This window comes from Neurospora tetrasperma (assembly GCF_000213175.1).
Source record: "Neurospora tetrasperma FGSC 2508 unplaced genomic scaffold NEUTE1scaffold_1, whole genome shotgun sequence".
NCBI lineage: Eukaryota > Fungi > Ascomycota > Sordariomycetes > Sordariales > Sordariaceae > Neurospora > Neurospora tetrasperma.
In genome coordinates, this window is record NW_009799099.1 from 2,339,650 (window position 1) to 2,355,762 (window position 16,113).

Genomic DNA, 16,113 nt, shown 5'->3' on the forward strand with positions numbered 1-16,113 from the left:
CTGATCTTCACTCAGTTTTCATCAGTCAAGTCAATAGGAGTCATCTCCGCGCTTTGCACCGCAGGGATGTCAGACACGACCATCGCCGGAGGGGGTGAATCGGGGATCTCCTCAGACTTGGTCTCGGCCGTTTCCTTGGGCTTGCTGGGACGTGGCTGTCGCTGATGATGTTGCTGTTGTTGTTCTACACGGCCACCCTTCCCGCTTCCACTTCCGCTTCTATCAGTATGGTCCACAACTCTCCGAGGTATTTTGGACTTCTGGCGAGTATGTTTATCGCTTTTTTTGTAGGTAGTTTTATTTACGTGGTTTACGTGGTTGTTGTCCTTCTCCTCGGCTTTGACTTTGCTGCTAGTCGTCGACGGTCTTTGAACTTCAGGAGTAGGGGGATCAAAAATCTCGATCGATTCGAGGGGTTGCGCTGCAGGCTCAGGTGAAGGCGCCGTCTTACGTGCGGGTGGTGATGCCTTTGCCTTGCGCACTGGTGACGATTTCCGCTTCCGTTCGACCAAAGGTGATTGCGGCCTCGGCGACTGTGACTTTAGCGACAGTAGCTTTGGTGACTGTGGTCTCTGCGGGGCGTTGGAGTAGAACGTCTGCGGGCTTATCTCCTGAGCAATACCCGAAGTCCGCCTGTCAGAGGCCGGAGAAGAGTCGGGCAGCTTTGGTATGAATTTGACTTCGGGGCTCTGCCTAGGAGTCCGCGAAGAGGCACGCTGTTTTGGAGAGTGCTCGTACTCCTTGTTTCTAGAACGACGGATCTCGCCAGGCAAAGGACTGTCTGGCGAAAGGTGAGAGACCTTGTCCTTTGGTTCGGATTCGTCCCGTTCCAGATCAACAACAACGTTGTCGGCGGCTTTCTGGGGCCGAGTAGGCGGCCGTGGGATAGGTTCGAGCGAATCTGACATATTCCCCTTTGAGCCACCACCTCTCTCGGCAGCCACAGCAGCAGTGTTAGTCACTGTTCCGGTCGCTGAAGAGGCCCCGTACGATAATGGTGACCTGAGAGCAGTTGTCGGCTTTGGAGCAGGAGCAGGTATGTTCGGGTTGGTGTTCCGAGAAACGACTGGCGGTCTAACAAATTGAGGTGCGGAAGAAACGTTGTCGGTTGCCGGATCATGGGACAAACCAGTGCGTCCCGAAGTCTGGCTCTCTGTAGCACTCATCACTGCGTCGGATGGAGTTGAGCTAGCAGCCTTGCGTCTAGCAGCTTCCTCCTTCTTTCTCTTCTTCTCCTCATCATACTTCGCCTGATGTTCCTTTTGCTTTTCGAATATGGTGTTCCGCCAATACTCCCGAAGTTCGGAAGGGTCAAACTCCCATCCAGGTTTTTCTCTCTGCATCAGGCAGTGAGCGAACCGGTCTGGGTCTTTGACGAACTCTTGAATATACCCAAGCAGATATACACCACAATCCGAGAAGTTGTTTTGCTCCGGGATGTTGGTCGCCTTGATTCCAATTTGTTTTGGAAGATCCTTAATCTTCGTTTGCTTTTTATCCTCGAATTCTGCCAGAAGATACTTCTTGAGCGCTTGCACCGCTGGGTAATGGCTGTTCCCCATGGAGTCCAGGGTAAGGATCTTCGTTTCTTCCGAGGGGTCCTTTTTCGGGAGCTTGGTTATCCCTTTAAGCCTTTCCCTGAGGTCATGGTCTGTGTCGTCGGCTACCAAGTCCACCACATCTTGTCCCGTCCTGTCCGCCTTGTTGCTGTCGGTTTCGATTCGGTCAACAGACACGCAAGATTCTTGAGCTTTGATCTCCTGCCCGTGGTCTGTAGCCTGTTCATTATCGATGTCTATCATTTCAACATCGTCTGACTTCTCGATGTTGCCATCCAATTTGCCCTCAATGGAGTTGCTATCGCTGGTCTCTGTGCCACTACTGCTTGAGTTCGTAGAACGCCGCGGGTGGTTTGGGTCCAATCTGCCGGGGTTACAGATGATGGCCACCCACCAGTGATAGTACTCATTGACCGGGACAATGATGTAGTCGTAAGAAAGTAGGTCCACCTTCGATGTCCATCCTTTGACGCCATCGTAGTTGATATCCTTGGACTTGGCAGGCTTGAGCTTCTCATAAAAGAAGGTGTTGTGCACGTATACCCTTTTTTTCAGTTCGTTATGCCTCCCTGGGTATTCTTCAAACAAATAGCGTAACCCAAACCCTAGCAAGTTGTCATTCAAACACTGGCCTTCATCCAGTCGTGGAATGTCATCTTTGTCTACCGACGTCCGGTGGTAGACTAAGGGCATCCGCCAATTCTTGGACCATTCAGGATGGTCTTCTGTCCACCGGCTCACCGGAGCAGACGAGATCGATGGGGCATCTATCATGACCGTGTCATCATTTTGTCTTCTTGATGACCGCTGAACCGGAGCATCAACCTCGAATGACCGTTGCTCGTACTGATTGCTGAGGGCTCGCTGTGAAGACAGCATTGTGTCCACAAGACGGGGTCGGCGGCGTGTTGATGCTGTAGGAGACCCTGCGGTTGCCTGCGCTATGAGGCCAGCCGGTTCCAAGGCCATATTCCTCGATCCTTCCACATCGAGAGCTGATGTGGTCCGCGTGACTCTTGAATTTGCAAGCGGTGACGGGCTTCCCGATATGGCCTTTTGGAGCTCGGTCATGAGATTTTCATACGTTTTTTGAAGTGTCGCACTGCCGAAGGTTAGCATAATAATACCATTGAATCCGAGAGTACATTGTAGTACCTGTTCATTTCTATGACGTTCGCGCTCAAGTTTGTCTTCACCCATTGCACGAAGTTTTGGGCTTCCTTTGTGTTAAAGAATTGGAGCACCATTTGACCCCCCACGTTGCCTGTCTTTGACTGGCGAATCTTGACATAAGAGGACTCGGCATTGTGATGGATTGTGTTAACACTCTTGGTGATTTTGAGCCAGTCCAACTCAGGCAATAAATCCCCTTCTCCCGAACAAGCACATAGCTGTAACTGCTTGGCGCCATTGGTAAACTCGCCAAGAAAGCACCATCCCTGGGGTCCTTTCTGTATATATCTGTGATTTGGCAGACAGAGGGCACTGTATAGGCGGTGAAACTGCGCTTTTGGAACAGGGTCATGAGAGTTGTTTCGTTTTGTCGCTTGAGTGCTCCCCTTGTTGGTCGAGCTTGAAGCGGCTCGCCTAAGGGCGCGGGGATTGGTGGGCGATTCAAGGGCCAGCTCATCCTCTTCGCCATCAACATGATGTAGCGGACGCTTGACTGGTCTCAGGAGCTCTATTGATCGTTTCCGAGGGCTGCCTAGAATTGCAGCATCAGCTGCATCCACGATGTTCGTTGCTGAGTTGACTAGTCGGAGAATAGGGCCGCTCGAGACATACGGGCTCTTCTCCGCAAGTTCGTCCCGGTCCGAATTGTCAATGTCGTCTCTTCCGGGCTCAATACTTCGCCCGTATCTTTGAGCTGACCGAGGGGATTGGCTTCCCGCGCGGGAGCGACGACGCCTGTCAGAACGGGGTTTGCCGTCCCTCAATCCCAGACCCTGGACATTTTGAAATTCGATAACACCCGTCAGGCTACCATGACTTCCCGTACGGTCCGTCCGTGTAGCATGATCTGATCCAGCATCTTCGATAGATTCCGGGAAAAAGGCGAAATGGCTCTTCGAGTATTCGTTTGCAGCCGTAACTGAGCGGCCATCTTCGGACCCAGTCTTTTGTTTCTTGAGAGGCGGGCCTGTAGCTCGCGGTTGTGAGTCGAGGGTATCGATAGCTTTCCAAGGGCTGACCAGACTTTTCTATTTGGTGAGACAGTTAGAGAAAGCCGCCTCGCAAAAACCGAGGTCGCCTCTTACCACTTTGTTGTAAAAGTTCGCCATTTTGACTGCTCCATCTAGGGACTCCTTGGATCTTTTCCCCCCCTAACAATCAGCGCCTAATTACCAAGACAGGAAAGGCTCGGACCCATACCCATAATCGGGGAATGAATGTTGGGTGGTGTGAAAGTCGTCTCGAGGCTGTCTACAGTTCCCAAGCTGGTCAGCCGGCCTGCGCGTCACTGGAGGAGGGTTGATCGGAGAGACGTCGGTCGGTGGGATGGGTCGTACTTTTTCGGTGCTTGCGCATTCTGTCGTTTCGACAAACGGACATCAAATGTCGATTTTGCCCTCTTGGCGTCCCCCGTACCTGTTACGGCTGCGGCAGTCGGGGTTGTCGGACTGGGAGACAAATTTTGACTTGGAGACGAACGACCGGCGAGATCTCTGTAAAGTTGCGATTTGTGGATGTTTTAGCTGTGGGGCGCTCGTCTGAACTTGTAGCGGTAGCGGCGCAAAGGGCGCTGTGGGCTGGCCGGGGGGGTTCTTAGGCCTGGAACACGCACATGCTCGGCAAGAATACCTCTTTTTCCCTGGGGGATGGGATTGTCATCTGCGCCAACGCACCTTAATTGAGCCAGCTTGGAAGTCTCACACCTGCGCTGCGAGGGAAATCAGAGTAGTACTTGGTGATGCGCTTTGTTATGTTTTCCAGGATTTGTTCGAGAAGGCGGCTCACAGCGATTTGAGAGCCCGGAAAGTGACGGGATCAGAGGTGGTACGGGGTCTGCTGGTTAGAGACGGAACAGGTATGGTATCACGAGGTATTCGACGATTACCCGCTTTTGGTCGGATTCTTGTCCTGCGCAAGTCGAGATTCAAACTGAAGTTGACAGTACTGTAACGGAGTTTGCGGTTGAGCCACGGTGTACACCTCAGCTACTGCAGCAAAAGACAGAGTGCCACACATCGATACTTCCTCCCGTCTTTGCTGTTTGGATCCCATGGGTGTTATGACCTCACAGGAGAGAAAGCGCAGCGGGCAATCTGGATTGTAGCTGCCGTCCGGGGCCCCTGCCTGCCTGCCTGCCGCGAACAAAGCAATTTAACCGTATCAGCGTACACTACCTACTCATTGATCAATCAACCACGGCAGCATGATGTTGCCCGGCATTTTCCACTTGACGTGACATTGGCACCTCACTTTCGCTTGTTTCTCTTCAGCCCTGCATCCGTCAACTGCATGGCTCCGATGCCTGTATGTACACTAGTGTACGTTTCATCCAGCCTTATCGCCATGCCGTTCCTTAGGTTGCCGTCGTTGTCTGGGTCTTCAGCCCACTTTCGAGACTTTCTCCTCACATCCTACTCGGGCATTCCCTTCGTTGTGTACACTTCACGAGAAGCCCATGGCTTGCTCCCACCATTGGGAAAGCCCCCTCTTCTCCATGGCAGCAGCGAACTCCTTCACTGTTTCCACCTCGAACAGCCCCGCTGGATCACTAAACTGGGCCGACTTGGTTTCTATTAGAGCAGGCTTCGAAGCCAGATGGAAGTCTTTGTATCTCAGTCTCTGGTTACGATTTCGCATCATTATCATCAGGATTACTGCCCTCCTACATCCGGATACTCAAACGCAACAAACTAGGTAAAGGACTGACTTGGACGGTGGACACCCACCCCTTGACGGCTTCCTCGCTACCTTTGCAATACATGATGCCAGGACAGCCCCCGCTTCGGAGGAGCGCATAGCAGTTCAACTGGCCGGCCGCTTTTCGGAGGTGCGCGACCTTTTTGCGGGAGGTGATGTGGTGAGTCCGGATCAGAGCATGAAATAAATCCATTGATGATCACGAAAGTCAAGGACAAAGAGAAAAATGGGCGTATAAAGAAAAGACAAATACCGACAAGAGACACTTTTGTCCAAGTGGGCATTACACGCAAGTACTTTCATTATTCAAGGTTGCACAATATTCATTCATCACACACGTGTTTACGCGCCATGGACCCACTCCTGGTTGCAACCCTTGAACGCGGTCGCTCATGTATTTGATTCTGTCCCTCCACACTGCACTTCTCCTTCCTGGATGGAGGTCATCGCGGGGCAGTGACTGTGCTGACGGAACACAAGGCCAATTGCAACCCAAGCGGTTGCCATTGAAGCCTAGAACCTGAACATTCTTCACATAGACACATCGACCGACCTTTCTCTTTCCTTCCATCCAGTGTCACACCAACTGCGAATTACCATATATAAATGTCATATTATCTTCACCACCGTCCTTCGTTGCGGACTTGACCAGCGAACACTTCTCCAAAACTTTTTCTAAACAGTTCGCGGTGACCTCCTTTTCGGATCGTCTTTGCATGTCGCCAATGCCCTCTGCCGACGTTGCATGCTCTCACTTCTTTGACACGCTTTCTCTGTGAAGCAGCTTACCACCTACGATGCCCTTCCTTTTCTCGTACGTGTGCGACCTCCTGCAGGCGTTAGACGACAACCAACGCACAAAGTCTGGCCTGAAGACTACTGCCAAAATCATCGAGGACTGGTTCGCCAAACACCGCTCACTTATCAACCGCGACGACCACAACGATACAGCACTCCTTTCCACTCTGTTTCCCGAAAAAAGAACCGACAGGGTCTTCAGGTATGGCCCGGGAAGGTTGGAACGCATCATCGGAAGGGGACTGGTACTGGGAATGACCCGAAGGGAAGAACTTGGGAGACATGCAGACGCTCAATGGGGCATGGATCTCGCCGAATGTGTTGAACGTATTCTGAGGGACACGGTAAGTGTTGCGAATCTACATGCCAGATTCGCTGGTTGCAAATCTGTACAACGGCAGGATCATGACGACCTTATCTGGGAAACATGGAACTGACGTTGATATAGCCCAATCCTGATCCCATCAGACCAGTTACCGTTGAGGAGATCGACAACCTTCTTCACGACATCGCTTCGCACTGTCACTTTAGCTCCCCTGCAGTGCGCAGCTCACCTCCCAGTTCAACCTCTGTAAGCCGAGAGAAGGCACTTGGAGATATCTATACGAGATTCTCCCCTCGAGATGCCAAGTGGTTCACGCGACTATTCTTGAAGAACTACCGGCCCGTCATTCTCGGCCCGCAACTCGTATATCGCAATTACCATCCTCGGTTGCCCTTGATAGTCAAAGTGCGGGATGACTTTGTGGATGCTGGCCGCATACTGGCGAGCCACAGACAGGAACGAACGGTTACTGGGAGGGACGAATTTGCCAAACACCTGAAACCCAGATTGGGTGTCAAAGTTGGCCGTCAACCATGGTTCCAGGCAAGAAGCATCAAGCATTGCTTGCAGATGGACTACGGTAGGATGAGCTGCGAGGTGAAGTACGACGGCGAGTATTGCCAGGTTCATATCGACCTCAGTAAGGGCTACGACTGTATACAAATATTCTCCAAGAGTGGAAAGGATAGCACACAAGACCGGAAAGCTCTACATGAGTGGGTACCTCTTTAGCACGTTGAACGGACACCGCTGATATAGACTAGTGCCATCCGAAAATCACTCAATCTACACCAGCCATCATGTCCTTTCAAAAAGGGATGCATCTTGGAGGGAGAGCTACTGGTATATAGCGACAAGGTTTGTTCAAAATACTTGGGCAAAACGTGTTCAAGTCACTAATCCACTCGCTCCAGGAAGAAAAAATATTGGACTTCTACAAAATCCGAAAGCATGTATCCAGGTCTGGTGCGTTCCTTAGCACGGAACAGGACTCACAGTGAGAACCCAACTGCACATACTTTTTTAGATGATCATTGCTGACTTGACCTAGACGAAACCCTTGGGAACATCTGATGATCGTTTACTATGACATTCTCCTTGTTGATGACGAGTCGCTCTTGGCTGTTAAACACTCGGAGAGAATGCAGCGTCTCCAAGAAATAGTGACAGAGGTCAAAGGACGCTCGATGTTGGTCCAGCGGCAGATCATCGACTGCAGCCGACCATCCGCGGAATCAGATCTACGGCGTGCGTTTGCGACGTGCATCACCAACCGTGGAGAAGGCCTGGTACTCAAACCCGACGCTACATACTTCAACTTTGGTACGTCGGTGGGGTACTCTGGCAGCATAGCAATTAAACTCAAGAAGGAGTATATTCGACAGTTTGGGGATGTGGGTGATTTTGCTGTGGTCGGTGCTCGTTACGACCCGACCAAAGCAAAGTCCTTCGGCTTTCCAAACATCAAGTGGACACACTTTTACATTGCGTGTCTGGGCAATAAGGAAGAGGTGGTGCGCTTCGGAGCAGTGCCCAATTTCGTTGTTACAAACGTGGTGCAACTGAACGAAACGCAAATGCGTGCTTTTATGACGGCCATTCAACCAGTCGCCGTGGATCCGAAAGACGATACTGCATTTTCGTTGAGGATCGAGGACGGGGTCGACGGCAAAAAGGCACCAACAACACTCTTCAAAGTACCCCCAGTGTTCGACATAAGGTGTTTCTCTTTCGACAGACCCGGCAATACTGGATTCTGGACCCCGAGGTTCCCGATGGTAAACAAGATACACTGTGACAGAACTTATCTTGACGTTCTGTCTTTTTCAGAGTTACAAGAAATGGCAATTCATGGGACACAAAAGCCCCTAGGTGAAGAAAGCCAGGAGCTGTTGGAGTGGATCGGACGTCTGGAACAGGCTGATCCCAAAACAAGAGGCGTCGAGATCCAGACCCAAACCACCGCCTCAACAAGCCAAGCCCCGTCGACACCTAACAAGTCGTCATGCCCAGACGCTCTACCACCTTCGTCTCTATCCTCCTCCCTCAAATGTCGCTCAGTTGGCAGGGACTCGTTCACATCGTCAGCTTCGGTGGCCATCGCTATCAGATCACCGATAAAGACCAAAGATCGACCTCGTCTTCTGCCCACAGTGGTTGAATCTCCGCAGAGGTCAACTAACGAACTTTCAACGATGGCTAGAGGGGAAAAGCGACCTCATAGTTCATCCACCGACCTAGAATGTGACATTAGCAAGATCAGAAAACACAACAACCCAGAAGGCCAGAATGACGTTTCCACATCCCGAAGGGAGACCATATCCTCATCAGTTGTTCAGCGAGAGCCTCTCATGGCCATCGAGACTACCTCGCCACGACGCAATCCCAATCCTCGCTTGGCCGCTCCTCCTAGACTCATAGGCGCGAACTCCATGTACCAGCCCACTACCCTAGACATAGAGCACCGCCGGAGTACGAATACCCGGGGACGGGTTTCTCTTCCTCACTCGATGTCATTGGGCATTACCTCTTGTGACTTTACGTTCACTGTACCCCAACCTACAGCCAGGCCTCACGTTAGCTCTCCCCCCACCGCAATCGAATCACTGACAGAAAACAAGTGCCGCTACCTCGGCGATGCATGCACAATTGCCAATATCTCCTTCATGCTCTCCCCCTGCATCGCCGACTACCTCTGGGTGACAGAGGACTTGCTCGGTTACCACGGGATTACCAAGTTTGCACGCGATCCCAAGGAGTGGGCAGCGGAGCAATCCATTGCCCCCACGGGCACGCCCACCATAATGCCCACAATAACGGCAACAACCGCCACGGAAGCCATGGTCCTCAACAGCTCAGCACCGACACCCACCCCCTCATGTACCCCTGGTGGGACCAAGCGGAAGAAAAAGATCATACTCGTGGACCGCAGAAGAAAGGAGGCCAACAAGGTGTTTCTCCAGAGCGTTAGGAATGCAGGCTTAAGACATCGAAACGGCGAGCCGAGACATGTCTCGGTGTATGATTGGAGGGTTTTGGAGGAGTTGAAGGAGGAGGAAGAGAAGTGTAGGGAGAGTGGCGAGTGGGATAGGGTTAGATTCGATATCAGGAGGAGTGGGAGTATTTGGAGAAAGTACTGGGTTGGGTTGACTTGATTTCTTTTCTGTGTGTGGGAGGGGAAAGGTGTTGCATTGGGAGATACCCGGAGGAGAGAGTTGTATTTTCTTGTGTTAGTTGGGTATGAATAGGAACAGGTAGATTATATCATTTCTGGGAGAAGGTGAAGGTCGTATTGATATCTGGTGAGGAGTTTGATATCTGCATTACTTTTCTGGGATGGACCTCTGTGGCATCATACTTGGTAGTTTCTGGTCATTAAGAGGTGTCCTGGCCCCATTTATTTAGCCAACTCAACCCATCAGTCCTTCTTCTCATCCTCATACAACTTCAAATAACTCGCCTGCAATCTATAAATCGCACATCAAAACCTGTTAGCAAGTGACACACATGATCCTAACCAAAACAGAAAGTGAGAAAGAAAAAGAAAAAGAAAACATACCTCATATTCAAATGCTCATCAGCAGTCAACATCTTCCTCTCCCCATTAATCACCCCCTTCCCATTCTGCTCCTCGCCAAACGCTCTCACCCTCTCACTAGGCACCGGCTCCAACTTCATGGTCCCCACCGGATGACAGAAATAAGCAATACTATACCTCTCTTCCCCTCCCGTCTCTCCCTCCACCGTACTCCCTGCTGCACTCGGGAAAACAACCCGATGAACCGTGCTCCTCAACAACCCATTGGTCCAATAACTCAACAAATCGCCAATATTCACCAGAATCGGCGGAGCCGGATCCGTTTCTGTGCCTGGGGGACAAACGGGGACAGGCACCCAGTTTCCCTCGCGCGTCTGGATCTCGAGGCCTGCTTGGCCTTTCAACCTGAACAACAGCGTCATACTTCCGTAATCGGAATGAGCCCCCGCTCGAACGTCCCCATCTCCTTTTTCTTCTGCAGCTATGGAGGACGGGGCAGGGTAATAGAGTAATCGCAGGATGGTGCCAGATGCCCCGTTCTCGCGCAGGTGAGCAGAGGTGAAGAAATCGGGAGGGGAGACGAAGAGGCCCTGGCCCAAAAGGGTGTTGAGGCGGAGAGAGAGGTGGTGGCAGAGGGTGTGGAAGCGGGAGATGAAAGGTTCTGCGGAGCGGATGGTGGGGGGGATGGGTTGTTGGAGGTGACCTTGTTGGGAGGGTTCGCCGAAGTTGAAGGCCCTGGAGAAGAGGGGATTTTTGTCAGCTGTTGGAAAAGGGGGAGTGGTGGATGGATCGATCGATCGATGGATGAGGGGCATGTATTGTTGGATGGGCTGGTTCACTTACTCCTTGAAATCACCGACCTGAATCAGAAGAGGGTGGTCAGTGTGTGAGGAAGTAATCACGAGTGAGGTGACTTACACGCTGGTTTTTGGGATCGAGGGTCTCATAGTGCATAGCTGACCACTGGATATCATGTTGTATGGTTAGAATAGATGGTTGGTCATGTGGTCAAGGTCAATGCTTTCAACTTACACCTCGATTGTTCTTTTGGATGGTGCATGCTTGCTTCTCCTCCACGGGCGTCTCCTTGAACAGCTTCCTGGCCTGGTTGGATTTATTTCATCATTAGTGCTTTTTTTTCTCGCAAACAAATGAAGTGGATAGTGATAGGGATACCAATTCGAACGCAGCGTCGACGTCCTCGACGGGAATATCTTTGCCCGTGTTCTTTATATAGATGAAGCCATGCTCGATAGCGGCCTCGACCAGCTCCTTGGCCACTCGGGCCTGGTCTTGGTTGTCATTGGAGATGTCGATGACGGGAATCTTTGCAACGCCGGTCATGATCAGGACGGGATTTGGCAGTTCTGGGAATGTGGATGTTTTGAGGAGAGTGAGTGTTGAGAAGAAGAAAAGTCTATTGTGCTTGTTTTGTCGTAGGAACCCCTCCTCTTGGATACACAAACGGTGGTGCTACCTCTACAGCTACAGCTACTGTACCTAATCCAGCCCCAGTTAGGCATGCCCCTCCTCCGGGCTTTCAGGTCATCTTTGCTGATAAGAAAGGACACACCAACTGACGATGGTGGATGAAGATGGACTTGGAAAGGAAATGACCTATTTCTGTAAAACTCGGTTTCGCAAGAGACATCCGATCATGTTTCGAGGTAGTACGTCGAATAGGTATACATGGACCGGACATGTGGCTCCGAAGGACGTGCAAGTGCGGCATCACGACATGTGCCCATGATGCCGATGCCTAAACACCTAGTCTTTGGAAAAGAGCTCAGACCATCTTAAAGGTGGATCGCAGCACCTTGGCGTCGCGACAGATAACCGCGTTTAGTGGTCACCCTTTGATGTGGAAGGCCAAGGGTCCGGGGTCGAAACGTCACTGACCGCGATGAGCGACGGGCGGGCGACGGGCGAACGCTCACCCACTGCACACACACGGCTCGATCGCCAGAAGCAGGCATCGACACCTGCGACACTCGGCAACACCCAATTTTTGCCGGCCAAAACAGGACGCGACGATGCACCACACGGGGCTTTCGACCGCCCACACAATTTGACGATGATGGTCCCAAATTGCGAGAATTAGGGGCACACGCCCTCAACAACCAACGAAGTCTCGATGACTTGATGCTGGAGATTGGAAAACAGATGGAAAAGCAGGATGGTCGGCCCAGGTACATTTACCTTTATTCCATCCCGTCAGGTATCCCGTTGTCAGGTCACGGTCACCACGGCGGCACAAACCTGGAAAGGGAAGCTGCTAGCATCATGTCGGTTGAAATGTATTTTCTTTCTCCGTGTTCCTCGTTCTCGCCAACTCCTTGCTGCTTGTGCCTACTCAGCTATGCCAATCCCTTCATCCCTTTCCGTCTCCTCCTCCCGCCACCACTCCCACCACCACTGCACTCCTCCCTCGCAATTTCTTCGTCTGCCCACCAAGTCATGATTTGTTTGCATCACCATCTCCCTCACCACGTGCCTCTGTGAATCAACGCACGCTTCGGCCATTTCTGCGCCATCGGCAAAAGGCATCATCATCAGCATAGTCGAATCAGTACTCTAGACAAATAATCGCGAGATTCCTTCATCCCCTCCTTCCATATCGCGCATCAACGCCAACTGGTTGCTGTCGTTTCCTGCGGTTTCCCTGCGATTTCCCTGCGCGCGCGCCCAGAATCTGCGGTCGGACTCTGCAGCCCCATCACAAGGGAACTACAAACGGTTCATCGCCAACCAAAACTTCCACTGCGTGTCCTGCGACTTCCCCCGGGCGCTTGCTGTCTTGCCCCTTCGTCATACCCGCCGTACCTCAAGCATTCGTCAGCAGGGTCAGACCGAATAGCTCCGACGGGCAACCCGATTTCCATTACAGCAACCTGCGACCCGCGAGCCACCCGCGCTCTCCCAGCTAGACAAAAGCCATGGCCGCCTCACCCAGCTCTCGTGCTGCCTCTCCTGCACTGTCAGATGTCGACACTCCCAGTTCCCCCGCCCACCAACCTGGGAAGTCTTCGCACACTGCCGCCAGCGTAACCGAGGACAACGACGCTACCATGGCTGCCACCCCCGAGCCAAGCGAGTCTAGGCTGCCTCGTGGGAAAAGAGGCCGTGGCCGCGATGATGGATCAGGGACCAACGTCATTGGGAAGATCCGGCATCTGAAAAAGGAGGACGGAGAGCCGCTCTGGCGAAAGGACATCCAGTACGACTTCCTCAAGGCCGTGTTCGACAACGAGCAAAAGGTTTTCACCAACAGCTACGAACCTGACAAGATTGGCAAGCAGTGCTTTGCCGATCTCTACATCGACACAATGTCGAGGAGTAGCAAGACATCAAAAGTCCTTCGCGACAAGCTGCTTAGTGATCGTGATGCCGCGAAAGGAATGGCTATGGTGTGTCTCCTCGTCAACATTGGTCGTATGAACACGACACTCAACTGTAAGTTTTCTCGAGGGTCATCCACCTTGCTCTTCTTTGTTGCTAACAATCTCCCCCGCAGTCTTTCCCGAAATGCGTGCACAACTCCGTACATACCACGCCATCCCTTCGCTCCAGGCCCAGCAAGACCCCCATGCGTACAAGCAACTGCAGGACGCACCCCGCCTCAAATCTATTTTGAAAGGAGGCGCCGAAGACAGGGATGAGCCCAACTCCATTGACGCCATCAAGGCGCGTGCCACCCACGTACCCAGGACGAATCCCGTCAACCTCTTGTTCGTCATCTGCCAACAGGCTAGCAAGATCGCCGAGCTGCATTTCCCGCCTGGTCGAGAGTTCCATGATTTGATCATGAAGACCAACTATTCCAGCACCAGCCGCGCTCGTGCCTTTCTATGGCTCATGTGGTTCTACCTTGAATCTGACTTTACTGAGGAGGGCTGCGATGAGAATCCCTTCGGGGCAGGTGTCGACTACGGTCTTGACGTTGCAAACCAGGGCGTACCGCGCTTGATAGAGATGACGAAAGAAGAAGAGGAAGCTGAGAATAAGGATCCCGACGAGGAAATCAAGTTCGGCTTGGACAAGCAAAAGATGCGAGCCAAGATCATTGAGGCAGATCAGCAGTTCATGGTCGAGAGCCAAACTAGAAAGGGTGGCAGAGGCCGTGGCTTCCCTGCTGGTGATGAGATCGGTCCCACAACTGGCATCCTTCCCCGAATCAGGCCTTCCAAGGTTGATAGCGACCTGGACAGCATCAGATCCACTCCGCCGCCTAGGGCTCTGGTCGGTAGGCATCCTGCCGCTTTTCCACAGACTACTAACCGTAGGGGTGGCAACTCCCTAAAATATCAGATCTTCGAAGGCTCATCGCCCGCCGGTGGGCAGATGCTCGAAGGTGTTGTGCACAGGAAACCTCGTCCACCGACCGCTCATCAGCTTGCCGTCGAACGCAATAGGTCCCAACGCGTTGAGTGGATTCTCGACAGAGGACTCACGCGAAGCCACCATCGCAGCCGAAAGCAGCGTCGTGTCGATGGCTCCATTATCCGTGTGGTCAACAGGCTCGACAAAGCCAAGGAATGGGCTGATTTCAGCGATAGCGAGGATGAGGAGACCGTTAACTATAACAAGCAGGCTCTCCTTGCAGGAGCCGTGAACTACACCGGATTCGGAGAGAATTACCCCTTCCGCGAGAAAGGCTACGTTGGTCTCTGCCAGCTCAAAGACGAAGAAGATGACTTTGGAGAGGAGTTCGCCTCGTACTCGGCCTCCTTAAGACGCGCCCAGCGCCGACTCAGCCGGTGGGAGGAGTCCAATGATCCGGACCTCGGCGTTATCAGGCCGATCAAGCGGCCAAAGCTCACTAATGGAGATGCCAACGGCGATGGTGAAGGCCACGGTGATGAAGATGACGGGGAGGGTTCGCCGTCCAAGCACGACATCGATCCGGCGGAAACTGAGGACGAGGCCGAAATCATGGAGCGTAATGCCCATCGCCGTGCTTACGTTCCCGCCAACAAGCCGGTAATTCTTCGCACCGGCAAGACAAACGGCATCCAGAGACAGGATACCGCTGATTCCCATGATGCCGATACCCCCATGGACGATGTCGATGATTTGGATGACGATGACAAGGCGCTACTTGGCCTAGGCGACGGTGAAGGCGAAGGTGATGACGTCGAGGATGACGCCGATGGTAACGATGATGGTGAACGGGACGCCGAGGACCAGGAAGACCTGGACGATCTTGACAAGACATTGTTAGGCATGGACGGTGATTCAGAATCAGAGTAGAGTCATACTCGGGAGATCACCCATAAAGATACTGCCGATCAAACTTTTGATACCTCCCTACACGGCCGAAACAATGATGACGGACCCAGGCCGACCCGTCTGAATGGCAAGTTGGATTGTCCGGTCTGTCTACGCATTGGCTATCCATACTCGCTTTCAAGCGACATCTGTCCTGCGCACATCTGGATTTCGCCCATAACAACGCTACCAAGTATCGCGTGGTTCTGTGTTTACACTGCAAAAAGCCCTTCGCGTACCAGTCGGACATGCGTGATCATGGAACACGATGCCTGGAAAGACAACGGCAGAAGCATCCAGGACAGGGTGTTCCGACTGCTCCTGACTTAGCGAAACAAGACTTCCACAAGGAATGAGGAGCGATACCTACCTTCTCGGCTTAGCCACTACCTACATATGACAACAACAATAATACGGCTCGCATTGCACTTGTTTTTCATGTACAACTTTTACTACTGTCATCAAATCAGTAGCTTGATTTTCACGGTTGCATAGAGTTCTATGAAGTGTCTTTTCTGGGCAACAATGGCTTGTTTAAAAGGGATAACGAACGGAGGATTTGGTATCACATGTTCAGACTAGAGAGGAATAATCAAGCAATAAATGAATCAATCTCATAGATTGAAGGATGAAGTATGTGCATTGCTTAGTGGAAGTGACTTCGGTAGTCTTACGCCTACTTCAAGAGACAGTAAAAAGATATTATATAAAGATTAAACTGAAATTCAAGCCGCAAAGATGGTAGCCGTTAGGGC

At 52.1% G+C, this 16,113-nt stretch overlaps 5 protein-coding genes across 5 annotated transcripts; 2 read left to right on the forward strand and 3 right to left on the reverse strand.

Annotated features, from left to right (window-relative positions):
* Positions 1-11: 11 nt before the first annotated feature.
* On the reverse strand, positions 12-3,841 carry NEUTE1DRAFT_127526 (uncharacterized protein; the record flags this gene model as incomplete). Its single annotated transcript, XM_009849635.1, has 3 exons — positions 12-2,661; positions 2,715-3,760; positions 3,818-3,841. 3 exons carry the CDS (start codon positions 3,839-3,841, stop codon positions 12-14), a joined length of 3,720 nt encoding a protein of 1,239 aa, XP_009847937.1.
* A 1,333-nt stretch (positions 3,842-5,174) lies between these two features.
* Positions 5,175-5,622, reverse strand: NEUTE1DRAFT_35170 (uncharacterized protein; the record flags this gene model as incomplete). Its single annotated transcript, XM_009848792.1, has 2 exons — positions 5,175-5,351; positions 5,440-5,622. The coding sequence occupies 2 exons, from the start codon at positions 5,620-5,622 to the stop codon at positions 5,175-5,177; spliced, it is 360 nt and encodes a 119-aa protein (XP_009847094.1).
* Positions 5,623-6,226: 604 nt separating this feature from the next.
* On the forward strand, positions 6,227-10,012 carry NEUTE1DRAFT_119845 (uncharacterized protein; the record flags this gene model as incomplete). Its single annotated transcript, XM_009849636.1, has 4 exons — positions 6,227-6,571; positions 6,676-7,272; positions 7,467-7,549; positions 7,604-10,012. 4 exons carry the CDS (start codon positions 6,227-6,229, stop codon positions 9,705-9,707), a joined length of 3,129 nt encoding a protein of 1,042 aa, XP_009847938.1.
* On the reverse strand, positions 9,971-11,434 carry NEUTE1DRAFT_134725 (uncharacterized protein; the record flags this gene model as incomplete). The annotated part of the gene is made up of 6 exons (XM_009849637.1): positions 9,971-10,019; positions 10,112-10,825; positions 10,934-10,950; positions 11,009-11,053; positions 11,123-11,194; positions 11,267-11,434. The coding sequence occupies 6 exons, from the start codon at positions 11,432-11,434 to the stop codon at positions 9,971-9,973; spliced, it is 1,065 nt and encodes a 354-aa protein (XP_009847939.1).
* Positions 11,435-13,026: 1,592 nt separating this feature from the next.
* Positions 13,027-15,984, forward strand: NEUTE1DRAFT_76104 (uncharacterized protein; the record flags this gene model as incomplete). The annotated part of the gene is made up of 2 exons (XM_009849638.1): positions 13,027-13,543; positions 13,605-15,984. 2 exons carry the CDS (start codon positions 13,027-13,029, stop codon positions 15,338-15,340), a joined length of 2,253 nt encoding a protein of 750 aa, XP_009847940.1.
* Positions 15,985-16,113: the final 129 nt, after the last annotated feature.